Source organism: Pseudomyrmex gracilis, unplaced genomic scaffold (assembly GCF_002006095.1).
Source record: "Pseudomyrmex gracilis isolate BER0280 unplaced genomic scaffold, ASM200609v1 scaffold_123, whole genome shotgun sequence".
In the NCBI taxonomy this organism is placed as follows: domain Eukaryota; kingdom Metazoa; phylum Arthropoda; class Insecta; order Hymenoptera; family Formicidae; genus Pseudomyrmex; species Pseudomyrmex gracilis.
In genome coordinates, this window is record NW_018020707.1 from 436,880 (window position 1) to 454,732 (window position 17,853).

At 37.0% G+C, this 17,853-nt stretch overlaps 2 protein-coding genes across 2 annotated transcripts in view; both read right to left on the bottom strand.

The window, feature by feature from the left end:
• LOC109856563 (dentin sialophosphoprotein-like) overlaps positions 1–2,171 on the bottom strand; it is a 6,702-nt gene extending 4,531 nt beyond the window's left edge. Inside the window, exons 1-4 of the mRNA XM_020431968.1 lie at positions 2,047–2,171; positions 1,807–1,927; positions 1,311–1,598; positions 1–590 (exon numbers count right to left, since the gene is read on the bottom strand). Coding sequence (XP_020287557.1) covers positions 1–590; positions 1,311–1,598; positions 1,807–1,903 — 975 coding nt within the window. The 5' untranslated portion in view covers positions 1,904–1,927; positions 2,047–2,171. The remainder of the gene's footprint in view (positions 591–1,310; positions 1,599–1,806; positions 1,928–2,046) is intronic.
• A 713-nt stretch (positions 2,172–2,884) lies between these two features.
• On the bottom strand, positions 2,885–16,282 carry LOC109856553 (DE-cadherin). Its single transcript, XM_020431939.1, has 15 exons — positions 16,205–16,282; positions 15,561–15,799; positions 14,316–14,504; positions 13,581–13,879; positions 13,202–13,472; positions 12,492–13,071; positions 12,213–12,394; positions 10,654–11,995; positions 10,322–10,545; positions 10,016–10,231; positions 9,577–9,913; positions 9,326–9,478; positions 9,098–9,230; positions 3,195–3,393; positions 2,885–3,062 (listed from the first exon to the last, which is right to left on the bottom strand). Exons 2-15 carry the CDS (start codon positions 15,756–15,758, stop codon positions 3,018–3,020), a joined length of 4,368 nt encoding a protein of 1,455 aa, XP_020287528.1. The 5' UTR covers positions 15,759–15,799; positions 16,205–16,282; the 3' UTR covers positions 2,885–3,017.
• Positions 16,283–17,853: the final 1,571 nt, after the last annotated feature.

Here is a 17,853-nt window from a genome sequence, read left to right on the forward strand (position 1 = left end):
TTTTCCTTTATCTTTGTGCTTTTCGTTGCTTTCTTCACTACTGCTGCTGCTACTGCCACTATTATTTTTGTCTTTATGTTGGATTTCTTTGCTTTTGTTTTTGTGTTTTCCTTTATCTTTGTTTTTTTTGTTGCTTTCTTCACTACTGCTGCTGCTGCTGCTGCTGCTACTGCTACTGCTACTGCTACTGTTATTACTTTTGCGTTTATGTTGGATTTCTTTACCTTTATTTTTATTTTTAGAGTTTTTTTTATCTTTTTGTGTAGAATTATTGATGTCTTTATTATCTTCGCTGATAGAATTATTGTTATCCTTGGTTTCTTTGCTATCTCGACGCTTTTCTCTGTCTTTGTGATCGGTGTTTTCATTTTCTCTGATTTCTTCGCTGCTACTATGATCTTTATTTCTTTTATTTTGATTTCTTCTAGATCTGTTTCGATTATTTCTTTCTCTGTTATTGTAAGTAGTGTTTTTCTTATTTTTATTAGTTTTGTTATATCTGTTGTATTGGTAATTTGATTCTTTTTTTTCACGGTTTTCCTGACTAGAAGTGTCTGAGATATTGCTATCTTCTTCGGTTCCACTATCCTCTGAAAAAGTAATTATCGTATTTTATGAGTTTTTTATGTCTAGTTGTAATTTATACTTAATTCTTTATTACATTATTGTACAGTCTAATTATAGTGTAAAAGATAAATACGATGTACAGAGTAGTCTAGTAGTATTCAATAAAAATGGTAACGTATGTAACTTTTGTAAAAACAAATATATCACTGTAAGGTGCACTACAGTACTGTCAAGTAGTACTGTAAAAGAAAAATGATTTTCTAACATAGTCATTAGGATGTTTGAAGATAACTGCGTTGAAGTACTGCGGCTATTACCTTCTTTGTACGTGTATTAGAGTCTTTCAATTACATTCCAAAGACTCGAACACATTTACTTTCTTTGCTCCTGTATCATTCCAACGATTTGTATCGTCGCATGTAAACATGTCTTAAATGGTTCTGATTGAAGAGCATTTATAATACTTTTTTTATTCTTAAGATACAGTATAAATTCTTCTTGTTGACATAGTTCATTTGATCTCACCACTTTCCGAAACATTTGGCTGTATATAAGTATCGAGCTTTGTATTCCTGAGTTGTGTCTTTTGGATTCAAATGAGTATCTGTTACATGTGTGATTCTTCTGTGTAGAGATTTGTTTCGTTGTGATGCTGGTGTTCTTTAAATGTTTTCAAGTGTTCTATGATTGGCACGCTTGTAAATTTGTGTATTGCGTATATGTGTGTGACAAATTTGTCGTACCTGAAATATCTTCTTGCTCCGAAGAGACAGAACCACCGCATTCCGCTCTCCCGCTTTCTTGAGGTAGCGTACAATTCATATGTACATCCGAGAAAACTTTGTTGGCGTCACATTGATAAATAGATCGACGAAATTTAGAATGTTTGTTTTCAACTCTCACGCATATGTAATATTTTCTACAATCGTGTTCATCGGCGTAAAAACCTGGTTTCTCACATTCGAACCAAGAAGGAGAATTGTCTTGAGTTGTACGGTTTCTTGATTCGTTATCATCCTTGCGATTTATCTCTGTAAAGCGAAAAATAAAATCCGCAATAAAATAAAGATATTTTTTTTTTATTATTGTCGCGTAAGCTAATGTGTGTAATTTGACAAGTCTGTTAGAGTCATTTAGGTAGAGAAAAAAATAGAACATGCACACATACACATATCTTTCTTCCGTTTTGTTACTTTAGAAAGATAATTTTTTTACACGAGAACGTTTTGAAGGTCTTACCATTTTTGGGTTCTCGTTGATTGTGATAAGTTTCCGAGCTAAATTCACCACTGGAAAAAGCTAAGAATGCAAGCAGAAGGTAGATACTTTGCTTCATTTTATCGAATTTTAGTTCATCTTTCTGTAAATGAAAATATTTGTTGCCTTATTAGTAAAATTAGTGTATGCTTTCATTGATGATATTCTGTTTACGTGCATATGCACGTGAATTTTCAAAGAATACACAAAATGTATTCTTACCTCACTGTCAATCTTTTGATTATTCGCATAACAGCGAAATAACGATTCAGACCGGAATCCTTTGATATTCCAAACAGCTTTGTCGCTTAAATAACGGTGCGCATATAATGGATTTAATATATATGTATGCATATATATATATGTATATATATATATGCGATTGTTAATGAACTAAACATGTGCATGAGATATCGATAAACCAATAACACTTTCTCGATTTATTTCCATGTGAATACATCCGAAAGCAAAATCTGTATGTACTTAATTACCACGTTGCAAATGATATTTGCAATTGTATAAATGTAACTGAAAATTTCTCTCTTAACAGATACATTTGAACAAAAAAACAATATTTTAGAAAAACATAATTATAGAGAGAAAAAAATGTTTTGAGAATATTTGCAATTTAGTGAGACAGTTTTTTTGTTTTGTGTGTGTGCATATTGATGTCTATTTTCATTCATATTTAATAGACAAAGAGAAAAAGGATTTTTTATAATATACACTTTTTCTTAATATTAATATATTTTTTTATTCAAATTACAAGTAACGATATTTATATGGTTAAACCATGGTTATTTGCAAGACTGTAATAGTTGTATGTATGTGTGATCTTCAGGAAACATTTTGCTGTAAAGATTTTTTTTTGTATCTTCAATGCTGTTAATCGCTTGTTTTATTATTATTGTTAATTATTTACGTTACAACAAATAATATGTACAAAGCATGCAACAGGCAAGGAAAACAACTTCAGAGATACATATATGTGCCTTTTATTAACATAAAACTTTTATTAAGTGAGACTAAACAAAAATATTTACTATTGTCACATATTTATTATATTATTAAAAAGAAAAGAGATATGGTGCTGTAATTACAGTACATATTTAAAATATTATAGTTTTTGTTTACTTCAGCTTAGTAGTGGCGTGTATGAGTCCGTTTCATTAGAACAACGTAGCTTCCTCGCTTCATTCGTTTAAATTTTGACAATTCAAAATCCTTTGCGCTTCGATCTGTAAATAGTAGAAATCGTAGATAGTATCAGATCAATTGTTTTTTTTTTTTTTAGTACCGAGATGTTATAGTCTATGTATGTGCAAGCGATTACGTATTAAAATTTATTTCGCATCTTGACAATTTAATACCTGAACGAATGAGTATAAATTTAACAATTGTTCTGCCGAGCTTCGCGAACAATCCATGTTACTTGATCTAATCCGCATATTTGGACTTCTTTTTCCCTGATTCCAACCGTTGGAAAAAGTTACTTGAGATTTACCATCCGTAAGAAGAAGGAAGAAAAGAAATGCTACAGCGAGGAACCTTATTGACATCTTACAAAACCTTGAAAGAAAAAATAATGTAATTTAATTCTATGAGACGCAAACTGTCTGTTCATCGCACTATTATGTGTTTAAGCTATTTAACTGTTTATGTTTGACAGAGCAAAAGAAATAGTTACACTAGATTTTTACGAAAATCCAAAAACCAAAACTCACATGATAACACTTTCGTGTATACAAATGTATAAAGTTTATATTTCCGCGAAACAACACAATATTGGCGATGTTGCTGAAGACTTCGTCTGTGAATGATCTAAGAAGCGGTTGGCTGTTTTATACAATACGGATCCCACATTTCAACGCGCGCACATTACAACATCCCGACAGCCCTACAACATAGATTCCAATCACTATCGTAAAGAAGGATAATAAAAGCTCTGCGCCGGCGTTGAATCTTACGCCTCGCAAGTCATCTTCCGCTTCTGATTTCAGTACGAAAGTTGATTGCGAATCCACAAGTGACGCATTTTGTGTGTGTGTGTGTGTGTATGCGTGTGGGTGTGTGTGGCGCTTCGAGATATATTTACTTTATATATAGTTACAATTATATATTTACATCAACATGTTCTTTGACACTACTATTGAATAAATATCGGTCTTCTTATCTCAATAAGGTCCAGTTGTTTTTTATTTAATTAGTTCTATATTTAGCAAACTGCGCCAATGATTACAGGTAATTGGAAATGAAGGTTGTACTTGCACCTGCTGCGCGAGTGATGTCAACACGTGGAATATTACAGTCTTAACATCAGATCAAATTTAGATTCACGGTTTGTTTGTTATCCTGTCAGTCAGGTGCTAATATTTGCTCTCCTGCAAAAATATATAATAATAAATATATAATTACTCTATCCAACCGATTACTTTCTACATTTTATTTTCTACATTTCTTAATTGCTCATGTGACACAAATTCATTCTGTCAACTGGAGATAAAGTTCATTGCACTTGTGTAAACGAAAAAACAAATGTTCAAATCGTCATTATGTAACATTTTTACGTAAACAACTTTGCGATAACTTTACAGGAAGTGGAAAAAAGAAGACCAAGAGAGAAAATATACATTATTAGTAAAAAATAAAACGGTTTGCTGATATCGCATTGCAATTTTTATAGAAGAAAAATTATCATTGCAATTTGTACAATGATAGTTGCATAAATTATTATATTAATAAAACGTTAATAATTATCATTTTTATCATTTAATTTTTATTTTTCAAAATTATCATTTGTATACGAAATTACATATGTCATTCGGACAATTTCGTCTGGGGAAGTAAACTTTTGTATTAATTGCGTCATTTTGTGACGTATTGTCAAACGAAATTGACGCATGACCGTGACGCTTAAAGGCTTCCGACTAATTTGCCAACAAAGAAACGTAGTAGGACATGAAGTCTCACAAGATCACATCGTCCTAATCAGTGATATATTTATCTCTCCAATACAATATATTTAAAATTTTTGTGACGGTATAGAAAAAAGAACAAAGTGACACGTGTATAGTCGAACTTTTACTTTATTGCTACAAAAAGGAAATTACACAACTTTTATCGAGCTAAGGGTGAATCGAAGATTAAAAGGATAATGGTGCGCTCATATGCGTTGCCGTCGATTATATCACATATTTAAATGGTTCACAATAGATTTCTTAGTTTTCTAAATAATGTACAAGCCTTGTGTGTGTGTATACGCGCGCGCATGTTACGTGTTCCAGGTGTATATTTATATCTAGCTCTTGTGGTTTTTTTTTCTTTTTCTTTTTTTTACAATTCTCAAAGTGCGTAGGGTGTAGTACGTATGCGCATCAGGATTAAGATTTTTAGAAGTTATTAAAATCGCATTCGCAAGGAATCCATGAATCTTTCCCTATCACTTAAAGGCAGTGTTGAGAGTAAACATTTATCAACAGCATTTACAAACCTCTCTTATGTTATTTTATACGATTTATCACGACGGAAATGAAATATAAGTAATGATTGCTCGTCTCCATGAGTAATATCAGGTTGGTCAAAAAGTCCTTTTGTATTTTAATACGAATTTTGATATAAAAATACGAAAAAGACCTTCTTACCTCCAACGTAATGATAACAGAAATGAGAATTACGGATCGATAAAATGGAAGAAGACTGAACAATCATTAAACTTTTTTTTGTATATAAAGATGATAATTAGAAAAGTTTTAATTGATGTAGGCAAGTTTTCGAATATCGTTAACCCTCTATAACGCCGCGTCCAACTTTGAAGTCACGATATATCGATATTTTTTTAGTCTAATTTCAGTTTTAGCCACAAAACGTGTGGCTAATGTGGCGTGTTATGTGTACGCATTATTTTGTTTCATCACCTCTTCTTTGTAATCATCAAAAATTGTTTATCGCGATTGTCAAAAATAAAAATCTCTGAAAATTTATTGTTAAAATTTATATATAAGGATTATTGTTTTTTTATGGGTTTACGTTGCACAAATTCTCTTGTGCCCATGACAAAACTTCGGGTTATAGAGGGATAATAGTCGAATAAATAAAGAAAAAATATAAATCTTCCTCTTTACAAAAACTTATAAAATATTGTGTATAAATGAGAGCTAATCTGACTAATAAAGGTAATAAAAAAAATTATCTAAAGAAAAAAATATTATCAGTGTCTGTACACTCTGTTATTGAAAAAACCTATTACACGTTGATTAGTTTATACATATCGATCTTTGCCAACTTTATGTTACATAAATCTTTATATTGTAGTAACATCTTCTCTCACACCGCTTGCCGCAAATATAATTGCTTTGAGAAAAAAAAAAAATAAAAGGAAAAGAATTTAACGCGGAAACACGCAACGAGTACAAATTTGAATATAAATTCGTTTTCTAAAAACGCGACTATGTTATTTAGATTTATATATTTTATTCATCTTTTGCTCTAATCGTTGTTCAATGGCAAGCGCCTAAGTAGCTCGTACAGACATTTACGGAGGAATGTCCCCAAAAAAAAAATTCGTTCCCCACTTATTATTGAGATCACACGCGTCCGCTCGAGTTGCGCTTTTCTTATCGTAAACATATATTTTATATATGCGTGGAAATCTCGTGATATGATATCACGACTGTGGTTTTTATTCGGTATTTTAATCGTGTAACCACAGCGATATACATATCGTCGAGTGTTTTATTATTTTGCGTACAAAAAGCTTAAAAATAACAGCGATTCCTCGTGTACTTATCAAACGCACAAAGACACATAGGAAATAATAATTATATTTATCAAAGTGGCTGGTCAAAATGAGAAGCGCGAACAAATACTTTTCGAATGACAAAACTTCATAAATTTTATCATTTCGAAAGTATTTGAGAAGTTCGCGATATAATATATATTTATATAACGATCTTACCGGCAGTTTATATATTCACGGAACAAGATTAACGTCTTCCGAAGCGCGCTATGGCACTCGATCTCCATGTGTTGTTTTTTTCTTGACTTCTATCTGTTATCGGGTTGCAAATGTCTGGAATTGTCGAGTCTTCTCTTCTTCTTCTTTTTCTTCTTATCAACGACATAATTTCTACTAGCAGAACAATATTACGGATAAACTTGATCGATGTGAGAACAATTATCTTTTCGATTCTCGCGCGAGTTAATATACACGTACAAAGGGAATCCATATGTATGTAGTTGTACATATATACGTAGGTTTTCGAACATATATCGAATATATAACAATATACGTATGCAATATTGTTTTTGTACATACGCGTTCATCTGGTGATACACATGACATTGTTATAACGCATACATTGGCGATATGACCACATACATCCATATACACTTTCTTCCTCATTCATATCTATATGTATGTATAATTATTAAAATACTATATAAATTATAAATAGAAGAGCGACAGAGTATCCTATATTTCATCTTCGTTTCATCTTATTCACACTCTTAAAAGATGACTTTTCTCATCATCAGTAAGAAGAGTTATATGGGCATCTGTTTTTTATTTTATTACTCATTTGTGTGTGTTATTAGGTATCATTTTCTCTTTCACATATAATCTTTCTCTTTCTCTCTCTCTATATATTTATTTATTTATATAATGTATATGTATAAAAAATAGTCCGGAGACCTCGTAACTTGATGATTGCCAAGCTCAAAACGACAGATCCGCAATCGACGGAAAGTATAGTCTTTCATTACAAACAGTCGATCACAAAATTGCAATGTTTTTTTTTTTTTTTTTAACGTTTTGCAAACCGGTGTTACTAGACTGTGCGATCTTTTTTCTCTTTGCTGTCAAAATATTTAAAGATGATACGCAGACCAAGAGCGACCGTCTCTTGAATCTTGGCAGTCATACGCGCGACTTTACGAAATTACTGAGGTTTCCTTAGACGGGTTCTAAAGTCAGTCACATAGCATTTTGTCATCGTTACACAATGTTAAAAAAAAAAAAAAGACGACATTAACAAAATAGACAATAGCCTTTTTTCTCTCGTTCTGGCTTTCTTAATAAACAAGTAAAACTTATGCTCAATACTTCGCCGACTTTATCGACGTGCAGCAACACGTATGTGTTTATAATCTTTTTACCTCGCAAAAAACATTTACGCTAAGGCCGATTAAAAAATCAATTGTGTTTAATACACGACGTTGGAAAAGTCTCTCAAGTAACTTCACAACTGATTTATGAGAACATTCATCAGTAGTAACTCTTTTTGGGAGCTTTTTACTTCAGAAACTTTAACTTTTGTATACTTCTTTCGTAAATAAAGATGTAAAACTCGCTTTTTACTACTTACGCTAACTTTATATTATCAAACAAAATAGTCGACGAAGTGTTAAGCTCGTTACATGAACTGTTATGCCGCAATATTTGTTCTACTTTTGATCCATGGAACATTGTTTCTTATCAGTAATCAAGTTGCAAGTTTATCTTAATGTATATATATGTATATATATATATAACTATGTTCACAAATAATTACATACAAAAAAACAGAGATCGCGATGAAAATTGTCGATTGTCCAACAACTCGTTAAAGTACATACAACGAGGACACGATGATTCGAATGTGTTTTTAATGTTTAAATTCGCGCAACGTAGTGAACGCACTATGTATCTCTCTCTTGTTTCACATATACACATTCATCACTCTTAGTGTAAAAGTTACAGCGTAAACGGGCTAGATTCTTTTAACGACACAATATAAAAATTCCTTGTTTGTGTACGTCACTTTTCCGCGAAATAAATGAAGTTTTGATAACGTTCATAATAATCACTTATGATAATTGTAAAGTTCATTTCGTCTATTAATAATTCACGCTTATAATTATTGTATCGATAGGATTGCGTGTTGGAGTTCTTCTTTTTCTCACATCAAAAAAACTCGCGAGCGGTCAGTAAGTGAAGACCGCTTATGTCGTTTAAGTACAATAAAGCCCCCTGTTTTGTGTTCTGCCTCGTTGCTGGAACCCGAGTCTACAGGATACGCACGAATCTTGCACAGATGCAAACCTTGCGGTTATGACCACAAAGCTCGAACGAGTCTGCAAGTCACGTACGCTGTGAAAGAAAAGAAAACAACAGGACGACTCTATTTACATCACCATTTGTTATTTACATAGCACCTTGTGTAACTTGTGTAAACAGATGCCTTACCTGAATTAAAATTTTGTATCTACGAAGTGTTTTGTTAAGACAACTCAACACCAACTCTCGCTCTCTCGTTCACCGACTCCGTCGCTGTCCTCGTCACTCTCTTCTCCGTACATGTCCGCCAACTTTCTGAATCTTGGTCCGAAATTGGATAGATAGTTAAACTTGAGATCACCATCATCGGTACCTAGTAAAGAGGAGAGCGCGAGTGAGATTGATCGAGAAGTCGAAACATGATTACATATCGTGTACATCTTGATATTTGTGAAAGAAAAAGCTTACAAGATGCTAACGATGATAAGTCGCCTTCTGAATTACCCTCTCCTTCGTAAGCGTAATGCCTTACGTCATCGAATGGATTTGTATCAGGATCTTTATCGCAACTCTCTTTCTTGCCATCTAGAAAACCGCAAATGTCGGGAACTTCGTCGTGTCCTTGAAACAAAATCTCTGTTTAGTTTTTGTACAACAATAGATTTTTGTATTTTAATAACGCTTTTTGCATAATTATATATTGATCGTTATATCTTTACCGCTTTCCTGCAGGCCGACGGAAGTTATCTTGGAATCGATAGGCGCATCGTAAATAGCTCTCAATACATTTAAATCATATCCCGTGTCTACTTCGCCGCCTCCTTCGTCCTCGTAATTAATAATGTTCTCTCTGATATCGTCCATATCTTTATACAAATCGTCTGTTTTCCTCCTGTGCACGACTACCGCTACCAGCAGTACCAGCAATATTAATACACACACCAATATAGCTACTATAAAGTTCGTATCGATGCCGAATGAAATGGCTTTTGCCATGCCATGATCGCAACCAGGATTTGCGTTTCTAGACAGCGATGGCATTCCCAGGTTGTACGTCTGTAATGAAACAAAGTAACTCAATGTTCTTTTGTAATTTTAACTTGTTAATTCGTTCTTCTGTTTGTTACATTTATTCTTTTTTTTTTTATCGTTACTAACATTTCCATTGAACGTCATGTTGCGTATACAGCCAACAAGTCCTTTGTCAGTTGGTTTATAATCCCATCCGAAATTTGCTGCCATTTGCGCCAAGTTGGTCATTGTACCGCCGACTTGCAGCGGGCTGTTTACGTTTAAAATTTCATTGGGTCCTTGCGGTGCGGTGAGACTCAGGCAAGCGGATATAACGCAATTATCGACTTTCATCTCTATTGACTGGAAAAACAAACGCGCAATGTAAGGCGGTATTGCATATATTCCGCTTCTGTGAGTCGAAGAAAATATGTATAACACACAAATACGTACAGATTTAGACCAGAGAATCTCTATCTTGTGACTCTTGCCGTCCGTTAGTTTGATTTGTTTGTGCTCCAGTTTCACAGTTCCGGTTCCGTAATCCATGTACAACATTGCATAGCCTTGTTGAATTTCTAAAGACATGAAATCTTGTATTCCGAGCTTAGGACTGTACGTCATGGGACCGAAGTAAAACACGAGGCCGTTGTCGACGTGCGGTGTTACTTCCAATTCTGCAAACAAATCGTATATATATACGTATAAAAAAACAGAAAAAAAAAAAACATAAATGTGGAAAACAGAAGCAAAAAGCGCGGGAGTATTATATTCCGAGCACTTACGTAAATGTGACTCCTCACAAGCTTGACCGAGCGACGGCATGATAGCCCAGCCGTCTCCCTGAAACCCGATACTCAGTAATTCGCATCTCGGTCCTTCCAGACCAGGTGGGCACTCGCATCGTTTCGCCATAGGAGTGCCGCCGTTCAAACAGACGATAGGTTCCGCTACATGGCAAGTGCAAAGAGGATCCACGACCGCTCGTACTCCGACGAACGAACTGGTGTTGGTATAAACGGAATAAGGAACAGTACTGGCGTTCAAGGAGTTGCGGCACGTATAATTGCAATGAAGCTTCTCGAACAGGCATTCGTCGATGTTTATCAACAAAATAGCCGCCTTTATGTCCCGCTCGATTTCCTTAGAATGCTGCGCTATAATCGTATTCAGCTTCTCGGGAGCGTAATACGGGCTGCCGTGTGCCGAGAATCGGATGTCGAGCAGACTTCTGTTGTTGTAATGGGGTGAGTGAAGCACGGTGAACACGTCGACATTTTCAATCGATGTGTTCAGCATAGAAGCCAATTTTTCTTGAAATAATTCCTTTCTGCTAACGCCAGACTCGTCAGGCTCCACAAATTGCTCAGCAGTTATTCCGTAAAATCGCACGGAACCGGATCTGTCCACAGCCTCCTTCGGAAGTTCTTTAACGGTGATGTTCACGTACGCGTTTACTTGATGAGCTGGAATGGAATGGCCTTTCTCGGTAACGACAAACTTCAATACAAAGGTGTCGTTCGTAGTTCCCGACAGTAAGGTAATCATGCCGGTACTGCTGTTCAGAAGAAATCCTTCATGAGGAGAAGCCCAATCGAAGGATTTGTCTGGCAAATCCCAATCGTCCGGATCGTTGACGTAAACGCGCCCGATCTCTGTATCAGGAGCTTCTCCTTTGTAGTTATAAACAAATATAGAACTCGTGCCTTCTTGCATAGGATTGTCATTTTCGTCACCTATAATCACGGTAAGCGTAGAAGTACCCGTCAGAGGTGGTCTACCACTGTCTGTTATCGCGATTGGTATGTCATAACTTTTTCGTCTTTCTCGATCGAACATCACTCGCGCGTACAGACTCGATTCGTGAATCTCGAAATTGTGCATGATTTCACTATCCGCGGAACCGTCGATTCGGAATTTGAACGGCGGACCATTAATATCAGAGTCGTAGTCCCGTGCTTTCAGCTCGGTTATCTTTCCCGGTGGTTTGTTTTCGGTCCAAATAACCGGATACGGCATATCGAGGAACGGCGCGTTGTCATTTATGTCCAAGAGAGTGATGTTGACCTCCACGGTTTTACGTAGAGCTGTAGGCGAACCGTCATCGTCTCTTGCCATTATAATAACCTGTAAACAAAAAAAAACCAAGGAAATTGAATTTTATAAAAAATGTAAATAAATTTTATAAAACAAGAGAAGTTCAACAAAAAAAAAAAAAAAAAAAACAAATTTGATAAAAATTCTTTTGATTGGTTTTTATATTTTTATATCAAATAAATTTATTTGTAAATGTAAATAATGTTATTTAATTAAATTTATTTATATGTAGTTAATAATAACTTACGGTCCATGTTGCGTAACCTTTCGGTGGATCACGATCTAATGGTTTCTTCAGTTTCATACAACCATTCTTGTCAATTCCTATTAGGGGTTGTTGATCTTCCTTAACGATGAAATAGGCGATACGCTGATCGGCATTTCTATCTTCGATGTCAGGATCGTAAGCCGTCACGGTGGTAATACATCCTAAGAGAAAACGAACAATTGTGAAAGTTTATTTATTGGAAATACAATTTTTCAGGAAAACCAAAGATTGTGATCAGATTGTTTATCAACGTCTTACCTTCTACCAGTGTTTCTTCGCGTATCGTCGGATTCTGATCAAACTCTTCGAACACCGGTGGATTGTCATTGACATTTTCAATAAAAATCTCAACTTGCGCCGTGTCATAGAACACACCATCGTACGCTTTCACGGTCAAGTTGTATTTGGTGATTTTTTCATAATCGAGCGATGCGTTAACACGAATCTTTCCCGTTGTACCTTCAATGTTGAAACTTTGGTTGGTGTTTCCGGCTATGATGCTATATGTGACGGGACTCGCCGTGTCGGAATCAATCGCTTCGACCTCGGCTACGTACGTGTTGACGTTTGCGTTCTCGAGAACCGAATTATGAGTGTAAACTCTTTGAGTGAATCGAGGCGGATTGTCGTTCTTATCGGCGATTTCAATTCGAAATACTTGTTCTCCTTTATTGTGTTCTTTCGATTTGAACAAAGCGCTCGGAGCATTGTCTGTTGCTATTACTTTGACGTTGTACGTGTCCTCGACTTCTCGATCGAATGTCGTTAACGTCGTAATATTGCCAGTGTGAGGGTCAATTTTGAAGTAAGTATCAAAACTGTCTAAATGATAAGTGACCTGAAAAGGCAAGTCGAGATATGTGCTAACAAATTATAACACAAGTAACGAAACTCGGACACACAAATGCAGAAAATATTTCTTCTCTGAAAAGAGTTGTTATTTAAAATATAATATATTATTAAATTACCTGATTATTGGCAGAAGTTCCATCGGCGTCGATCGCTCGCACCTGCATCACGGGAGTTCCTGGAGGTTCGTTCTCTAACACGCTCCCTTTCTTGATATCACGAAAGACCGGAATATTGTCATTCACGTCGAGAATGTCGATAACGACATTCATTTCGGCGGCCAATTGATACTTATTTGTTACTTGTATTATCAACTTATACTGCGTGTTGCTTTCGTAATCTAACTGTTGGGAAAGCTTGATATCCGCGACGTCCTTATTCGATTCCAGTCTAATGAGCGTTAAACGAAATATTTAATTACGCGAAATGCGCAAGAAAAAGCGCGCAATTATGAAAAACGACAAACAAAAACTTGACAAACGCGCGATTCGCAGTTACCTAAAGATGTTTCCCTTGTTGGTCAGTTCCGTTCTGCCAGTGACGATGTTAAACTGCAAGTACGAGTCTTCATCCTTAGTGGAGTTGACATTGGAAATTGCCTTTAAACGGACAATACTGGCGTCGAAATCGTTGAAATTCTCCTTAAGTTTAATTGGTTCTATTTGGGGAGGTATAAACGCCGGCGCCTTCTTATGCGACTCCACAACCTTTATGTCAAGATCAATGAAATCGCTCTTTGGATCCTCGCCAGAATCCGTGGCCGTGGCAGTCAAGTCGAATTTGTAACCTGGATTCCGCTGCGCGAGTAATACACACACGTAATAATTGTAATATTCGAAAAACTTGTGTACATAAACTTTATATAAACAAACTAAAACTTCGAGAAACAAAAAAAAAGAACGATTTTTGACATGTTGCGCATTATTTGTCAGCGCGCACACTCTCTCTCTCTCTCTCTCTCTCTCTCTCTAGTGGAAACGTTTGTATTTGTAAAAATATGAAAAATAAGCAAAAACACATCATGCCCCGCAGTAATTCAACATTATTTCCGACGTTTTTCGTGTACAAAAAAATATTCATAGTAAAATAGTGTCACTGAAAATACATTTAAATAATCAAGTTTATTACGAAAGAGAGAAAAAATATCCGTTATACATGTCGTTCGAATTGCGAAAAAAAGTGCCATTAACGCACCACTCTCTTTTAAACGTCGTTCTTCTTCATTTTACTTACGTCTATAGGTTTCATGAGAAATATGACACCGGTAGCTTCGTCGATCCGAAAGTAGTCGGAGTCATCCGTCCTCTTGGATGATAAACTATATCGCACGATGGAATTTTCTCCGTCGTCGATATCGGTGGCGGAAACTCTCATGACCTCGCGCCCGACCGGTAAATCTTGCGGCACAGATTCCCGATAATGCTGCGAGGAACAAAAGGCCCAAAACGCATTTAAACGATGCTAGGACCGACTACGTAGCAATACGTATACACGACTCCCAAAATGCATTTTATGTTAGCGTGATGCGTTTCATGCAATTTTCACACAAATCGTGCGTCACTAAAATGCGTCATTATATCATGTATCCAAAACATCATCACGTGCATGCACAACTTATTTTTCTTTGAAAAACGTGGAGGGAACAAAAATGGCGAATGCAATTAGTCGCATTAAATGTGCTGATCAACGTAACAAGCTGTCGTACAAGCTGGCGTAAAAATCTCTGTTTTTCACGTCAATGCAGCGGTTTTTTTATCTCCGTTGAATTTTAAAAACTACATGTTTTCAACGCAGATATCTCTCGTTCGATACGCAAAAAATTATGAAATACTTTAGTTTTGCAAAATCGCTTGAAAAAAAAAAACAAAAAAAAACAAAGAAGAGAGACATTTTTCTCATTTGCGACGTGCAAAATTCACACACACGCACGCACGCACACACTGCAAATTCAAAACCAACCTTCCATACATGTCCACGGAAGACCTGAGATTGGAATAAAACAAAAAAATTCAAGCAGATCTTGTTAGTAGTGATACAGTTGCGTTATGTTAGTCTATGAAAAAAGAAAGGGAAGTTAAGCGGTATAAATGCACGAAGATCTATGTGGCAAAAAATTCATGATGTTTACTTTGTTTTTGAGAACTATTCTTGCTCGTATGTGATGAGAGGAACAACATTCTATAAAAAAAAGTTTTTGTTCCGTTAATAAAAAAAAAAAAGAAAAAAAAAGAAAAAGAAACAATGTTGGTTTTGCTATAGACTGCGATATATATCTTTTACCGAGTACAAACTGGTTACATAGCTATTACACCCGCTTAATTGCGTATGCATAATGCAGAGACGCGTATTCGTACCGCATGCATCCGATATTTTCTTTGCACAAACGACGGAATCGTCGTCGGTGGGGAGACGAGAAAAAGAGGAATCGATCAAACTATATATCAACGAGTCGGTAACTCGGCTGGTTAGGCGACGTACCACTTTGTCGAAGAACGGCGTGTTGTCGTTGATGTCCTCGATGGTGATCTTAAATGTGCACACGTCATCAAGCTGCGGCCTGCCATTGTCGCTTGCCATAACTGTGAGATAAGCTTCCTTTTCTCGATCGGGTTCGTCTCTGTCGAGTATATGAAGCGTGGTGATGACGCCGGTCACATTGTCAATTTCAAACTTCATCCTCTCGTGCGGAGTGGTCACGAAGCTGTACGTAATGGTACCTGAAAATTCATGACCAGATAATCGCCGGGTAATCGGATTAATGACCCTGCACAACACGTTCTTGCGCGGTCACTTTATGTCGGTCTGGACTGTGAAAATAGTATCTTTGCCCCGCGATCAACAAATAATGCAAGCGCGAGATATTCCACAGATTTATACCACACGGTAATCCATTCTTGATCATTTCTTTCTTGATCTTTTTGCGAACGCGATTTTTTCACACTACTCTCCAAGTCGTTGAAAACGCATACCATCGTGGACACAAAAAAATTGTAAACGCGAAAGAGAACACGCTTTGAAGATTGCAAATGACGCACTTCTTCTCGTTGCGCGCGAATAATTATTACATGACGCGACGTTTTATCCGCCGTGCAATGTTTGATGATGGTACGCGGCGTACTTACCTCCGTCCTCCGGCGGATCCCCGTCCTCGGCGCGCACCTGGAACACTCTCGTGAAGCGTGGCTCCTCCTCCAGCACCACCGGTGCGTAATTCGAGCAATTGGTGAAGAAGGGCTTGTGGTTGTAATGCGCATTTATCTGAAAACAGACGAGAGAGAACCACACGGGGGTGTCTATTAGCTCGTTGACGTTTTGCTAGCGCGTGCGCTCAGATTGTCCAGGGGATTAATCGGTAAACTTGGAACGCGCGGCTGAGGTAGAGACTTTGGAGAGAACAAGGCGCTCGATAAATCAAAGCGCTTCTCATAAACCAAGCGCCATTAATCACCGCCGCGGACTCCAACGGTCTATTATGTCGCCTTTCTTCATAAAAGATCCAACACAGCTCGTGGGACAGAAATACAAAAGAAACAGAGAAAAAGAAAGGAAGAGAGAGAGAAGAGGGGAGAAAAAAAGGGGCCGCCGTATCCGAGTACACTTCGTAATAATCATACACGTTGGCGCGATCTAGAGCATGTGCGGCAAAAGGTTGGCGAAGTTGTGCGCGAACTCTGCACAACGTTACGCGCTCTGTTGCGCGTCTCGGAGTAGGAGACCCCGTACCCTCTCATAAATTATGCCTCGCTGTACTGCCCCCGAGTGTTACCATTTCATCGCGATTAGAATCGACCCGCTGGCGTTTAACGTGTTGCGACGTATGATCGATCGCGACGTGCGGCGTTTTAACTTCTGCGAACCGCGCAGAAGAGAAATAAGTAATGCGTATTGAATAACGACCGCGTAATTGGACATGTGAAATTCACAGTCGGGCGCGTCAAGTTTGAAAATAGCGGCGCGTCTATACACATCAGACACATTGTGAGGGAGCTTTTGAAGCATCGTATCATTTTATTTGCAGACTTTGAAAACGAGAGAGAAAGAGCGAAAGAGAAAGAGAGAGAGAGAGAGAGAGAGAGCTGATTACACGCGCTAAAATATGGGCGAAGCTCCTAACAACGCCAAGTCTCTCGGCTCTCCCTAGGCGTGCACGTGGTTAGACGTTATCTACGATGTAATTAAATGGTCGCGGCATTAATATTCATTACTATTTTCTGTCCCGCGGGATAATGATATTCCCGGGTAAACAATATTTGGTAAGAAATACAATCCGCGTGTGCTCGAACTGGGTTTGCTGAGACACACGCCTCGGCTGTTTGGCGCGAACTACCTCCCCTTTTTCAACCCTTCTGCACCACAGAATTTGGCGCAGCACTTTGTTTTACAACGCAGTATATAACACAACGCGACGTTGCGCGCCCGTTCTCTCTCTCTCTCTCTCTCTCTCTTCCTCTCTCGTACTTTGCAGCCTCATTAGCGATAAGCGAGTTAGTCACATTTCAGCGAATTAATTCCGTTGATGCTATTCGCGGTTGATTTCGCGCCGAAAAAAGAAGACTCCGTCGATTGGAAAATCAGAAAACGATCTTATCGCGCGATAGTGAAGAAAGACATTTTTGAGTTCAAGAAGAACAAAAAAATGAAGAACCGAGATTATACGCGTTCAGTCGCGAAAATTGCTATTTCGAGGAAGAAAAATAGCGAGAGAACTGTTAAAACGACAATTATTGACGTTCCATTTTTAATGCTCGCTTTAAACGATGTTCGATGAATT

Excerpts from the sequence above, each read along its gene's own strand:
- LOC109856553 (XM_020431939.1), bottom strand. The coding sequence starts at position 15,758 with ATGAAGTTTGAAATTGACAATGTGACCGGCGTCATCACCACGCTTCAT. Across the intron at positions 11,996-12,212 it reads AAGGTTACGCAACATGGACC|GTTATTATAATGGCAAGAGA; the intron begins GTAAGTTATTAT and ends TTTTGTTTACAG. Across the intron at positions 10,546-10,653 it reads TTGTGAGGAGTCACATTTAC|AATTGGAAGTAACACCGCAC; the intron begins GTAAGTGCTCGG and ends ATTTGTTTGCAG.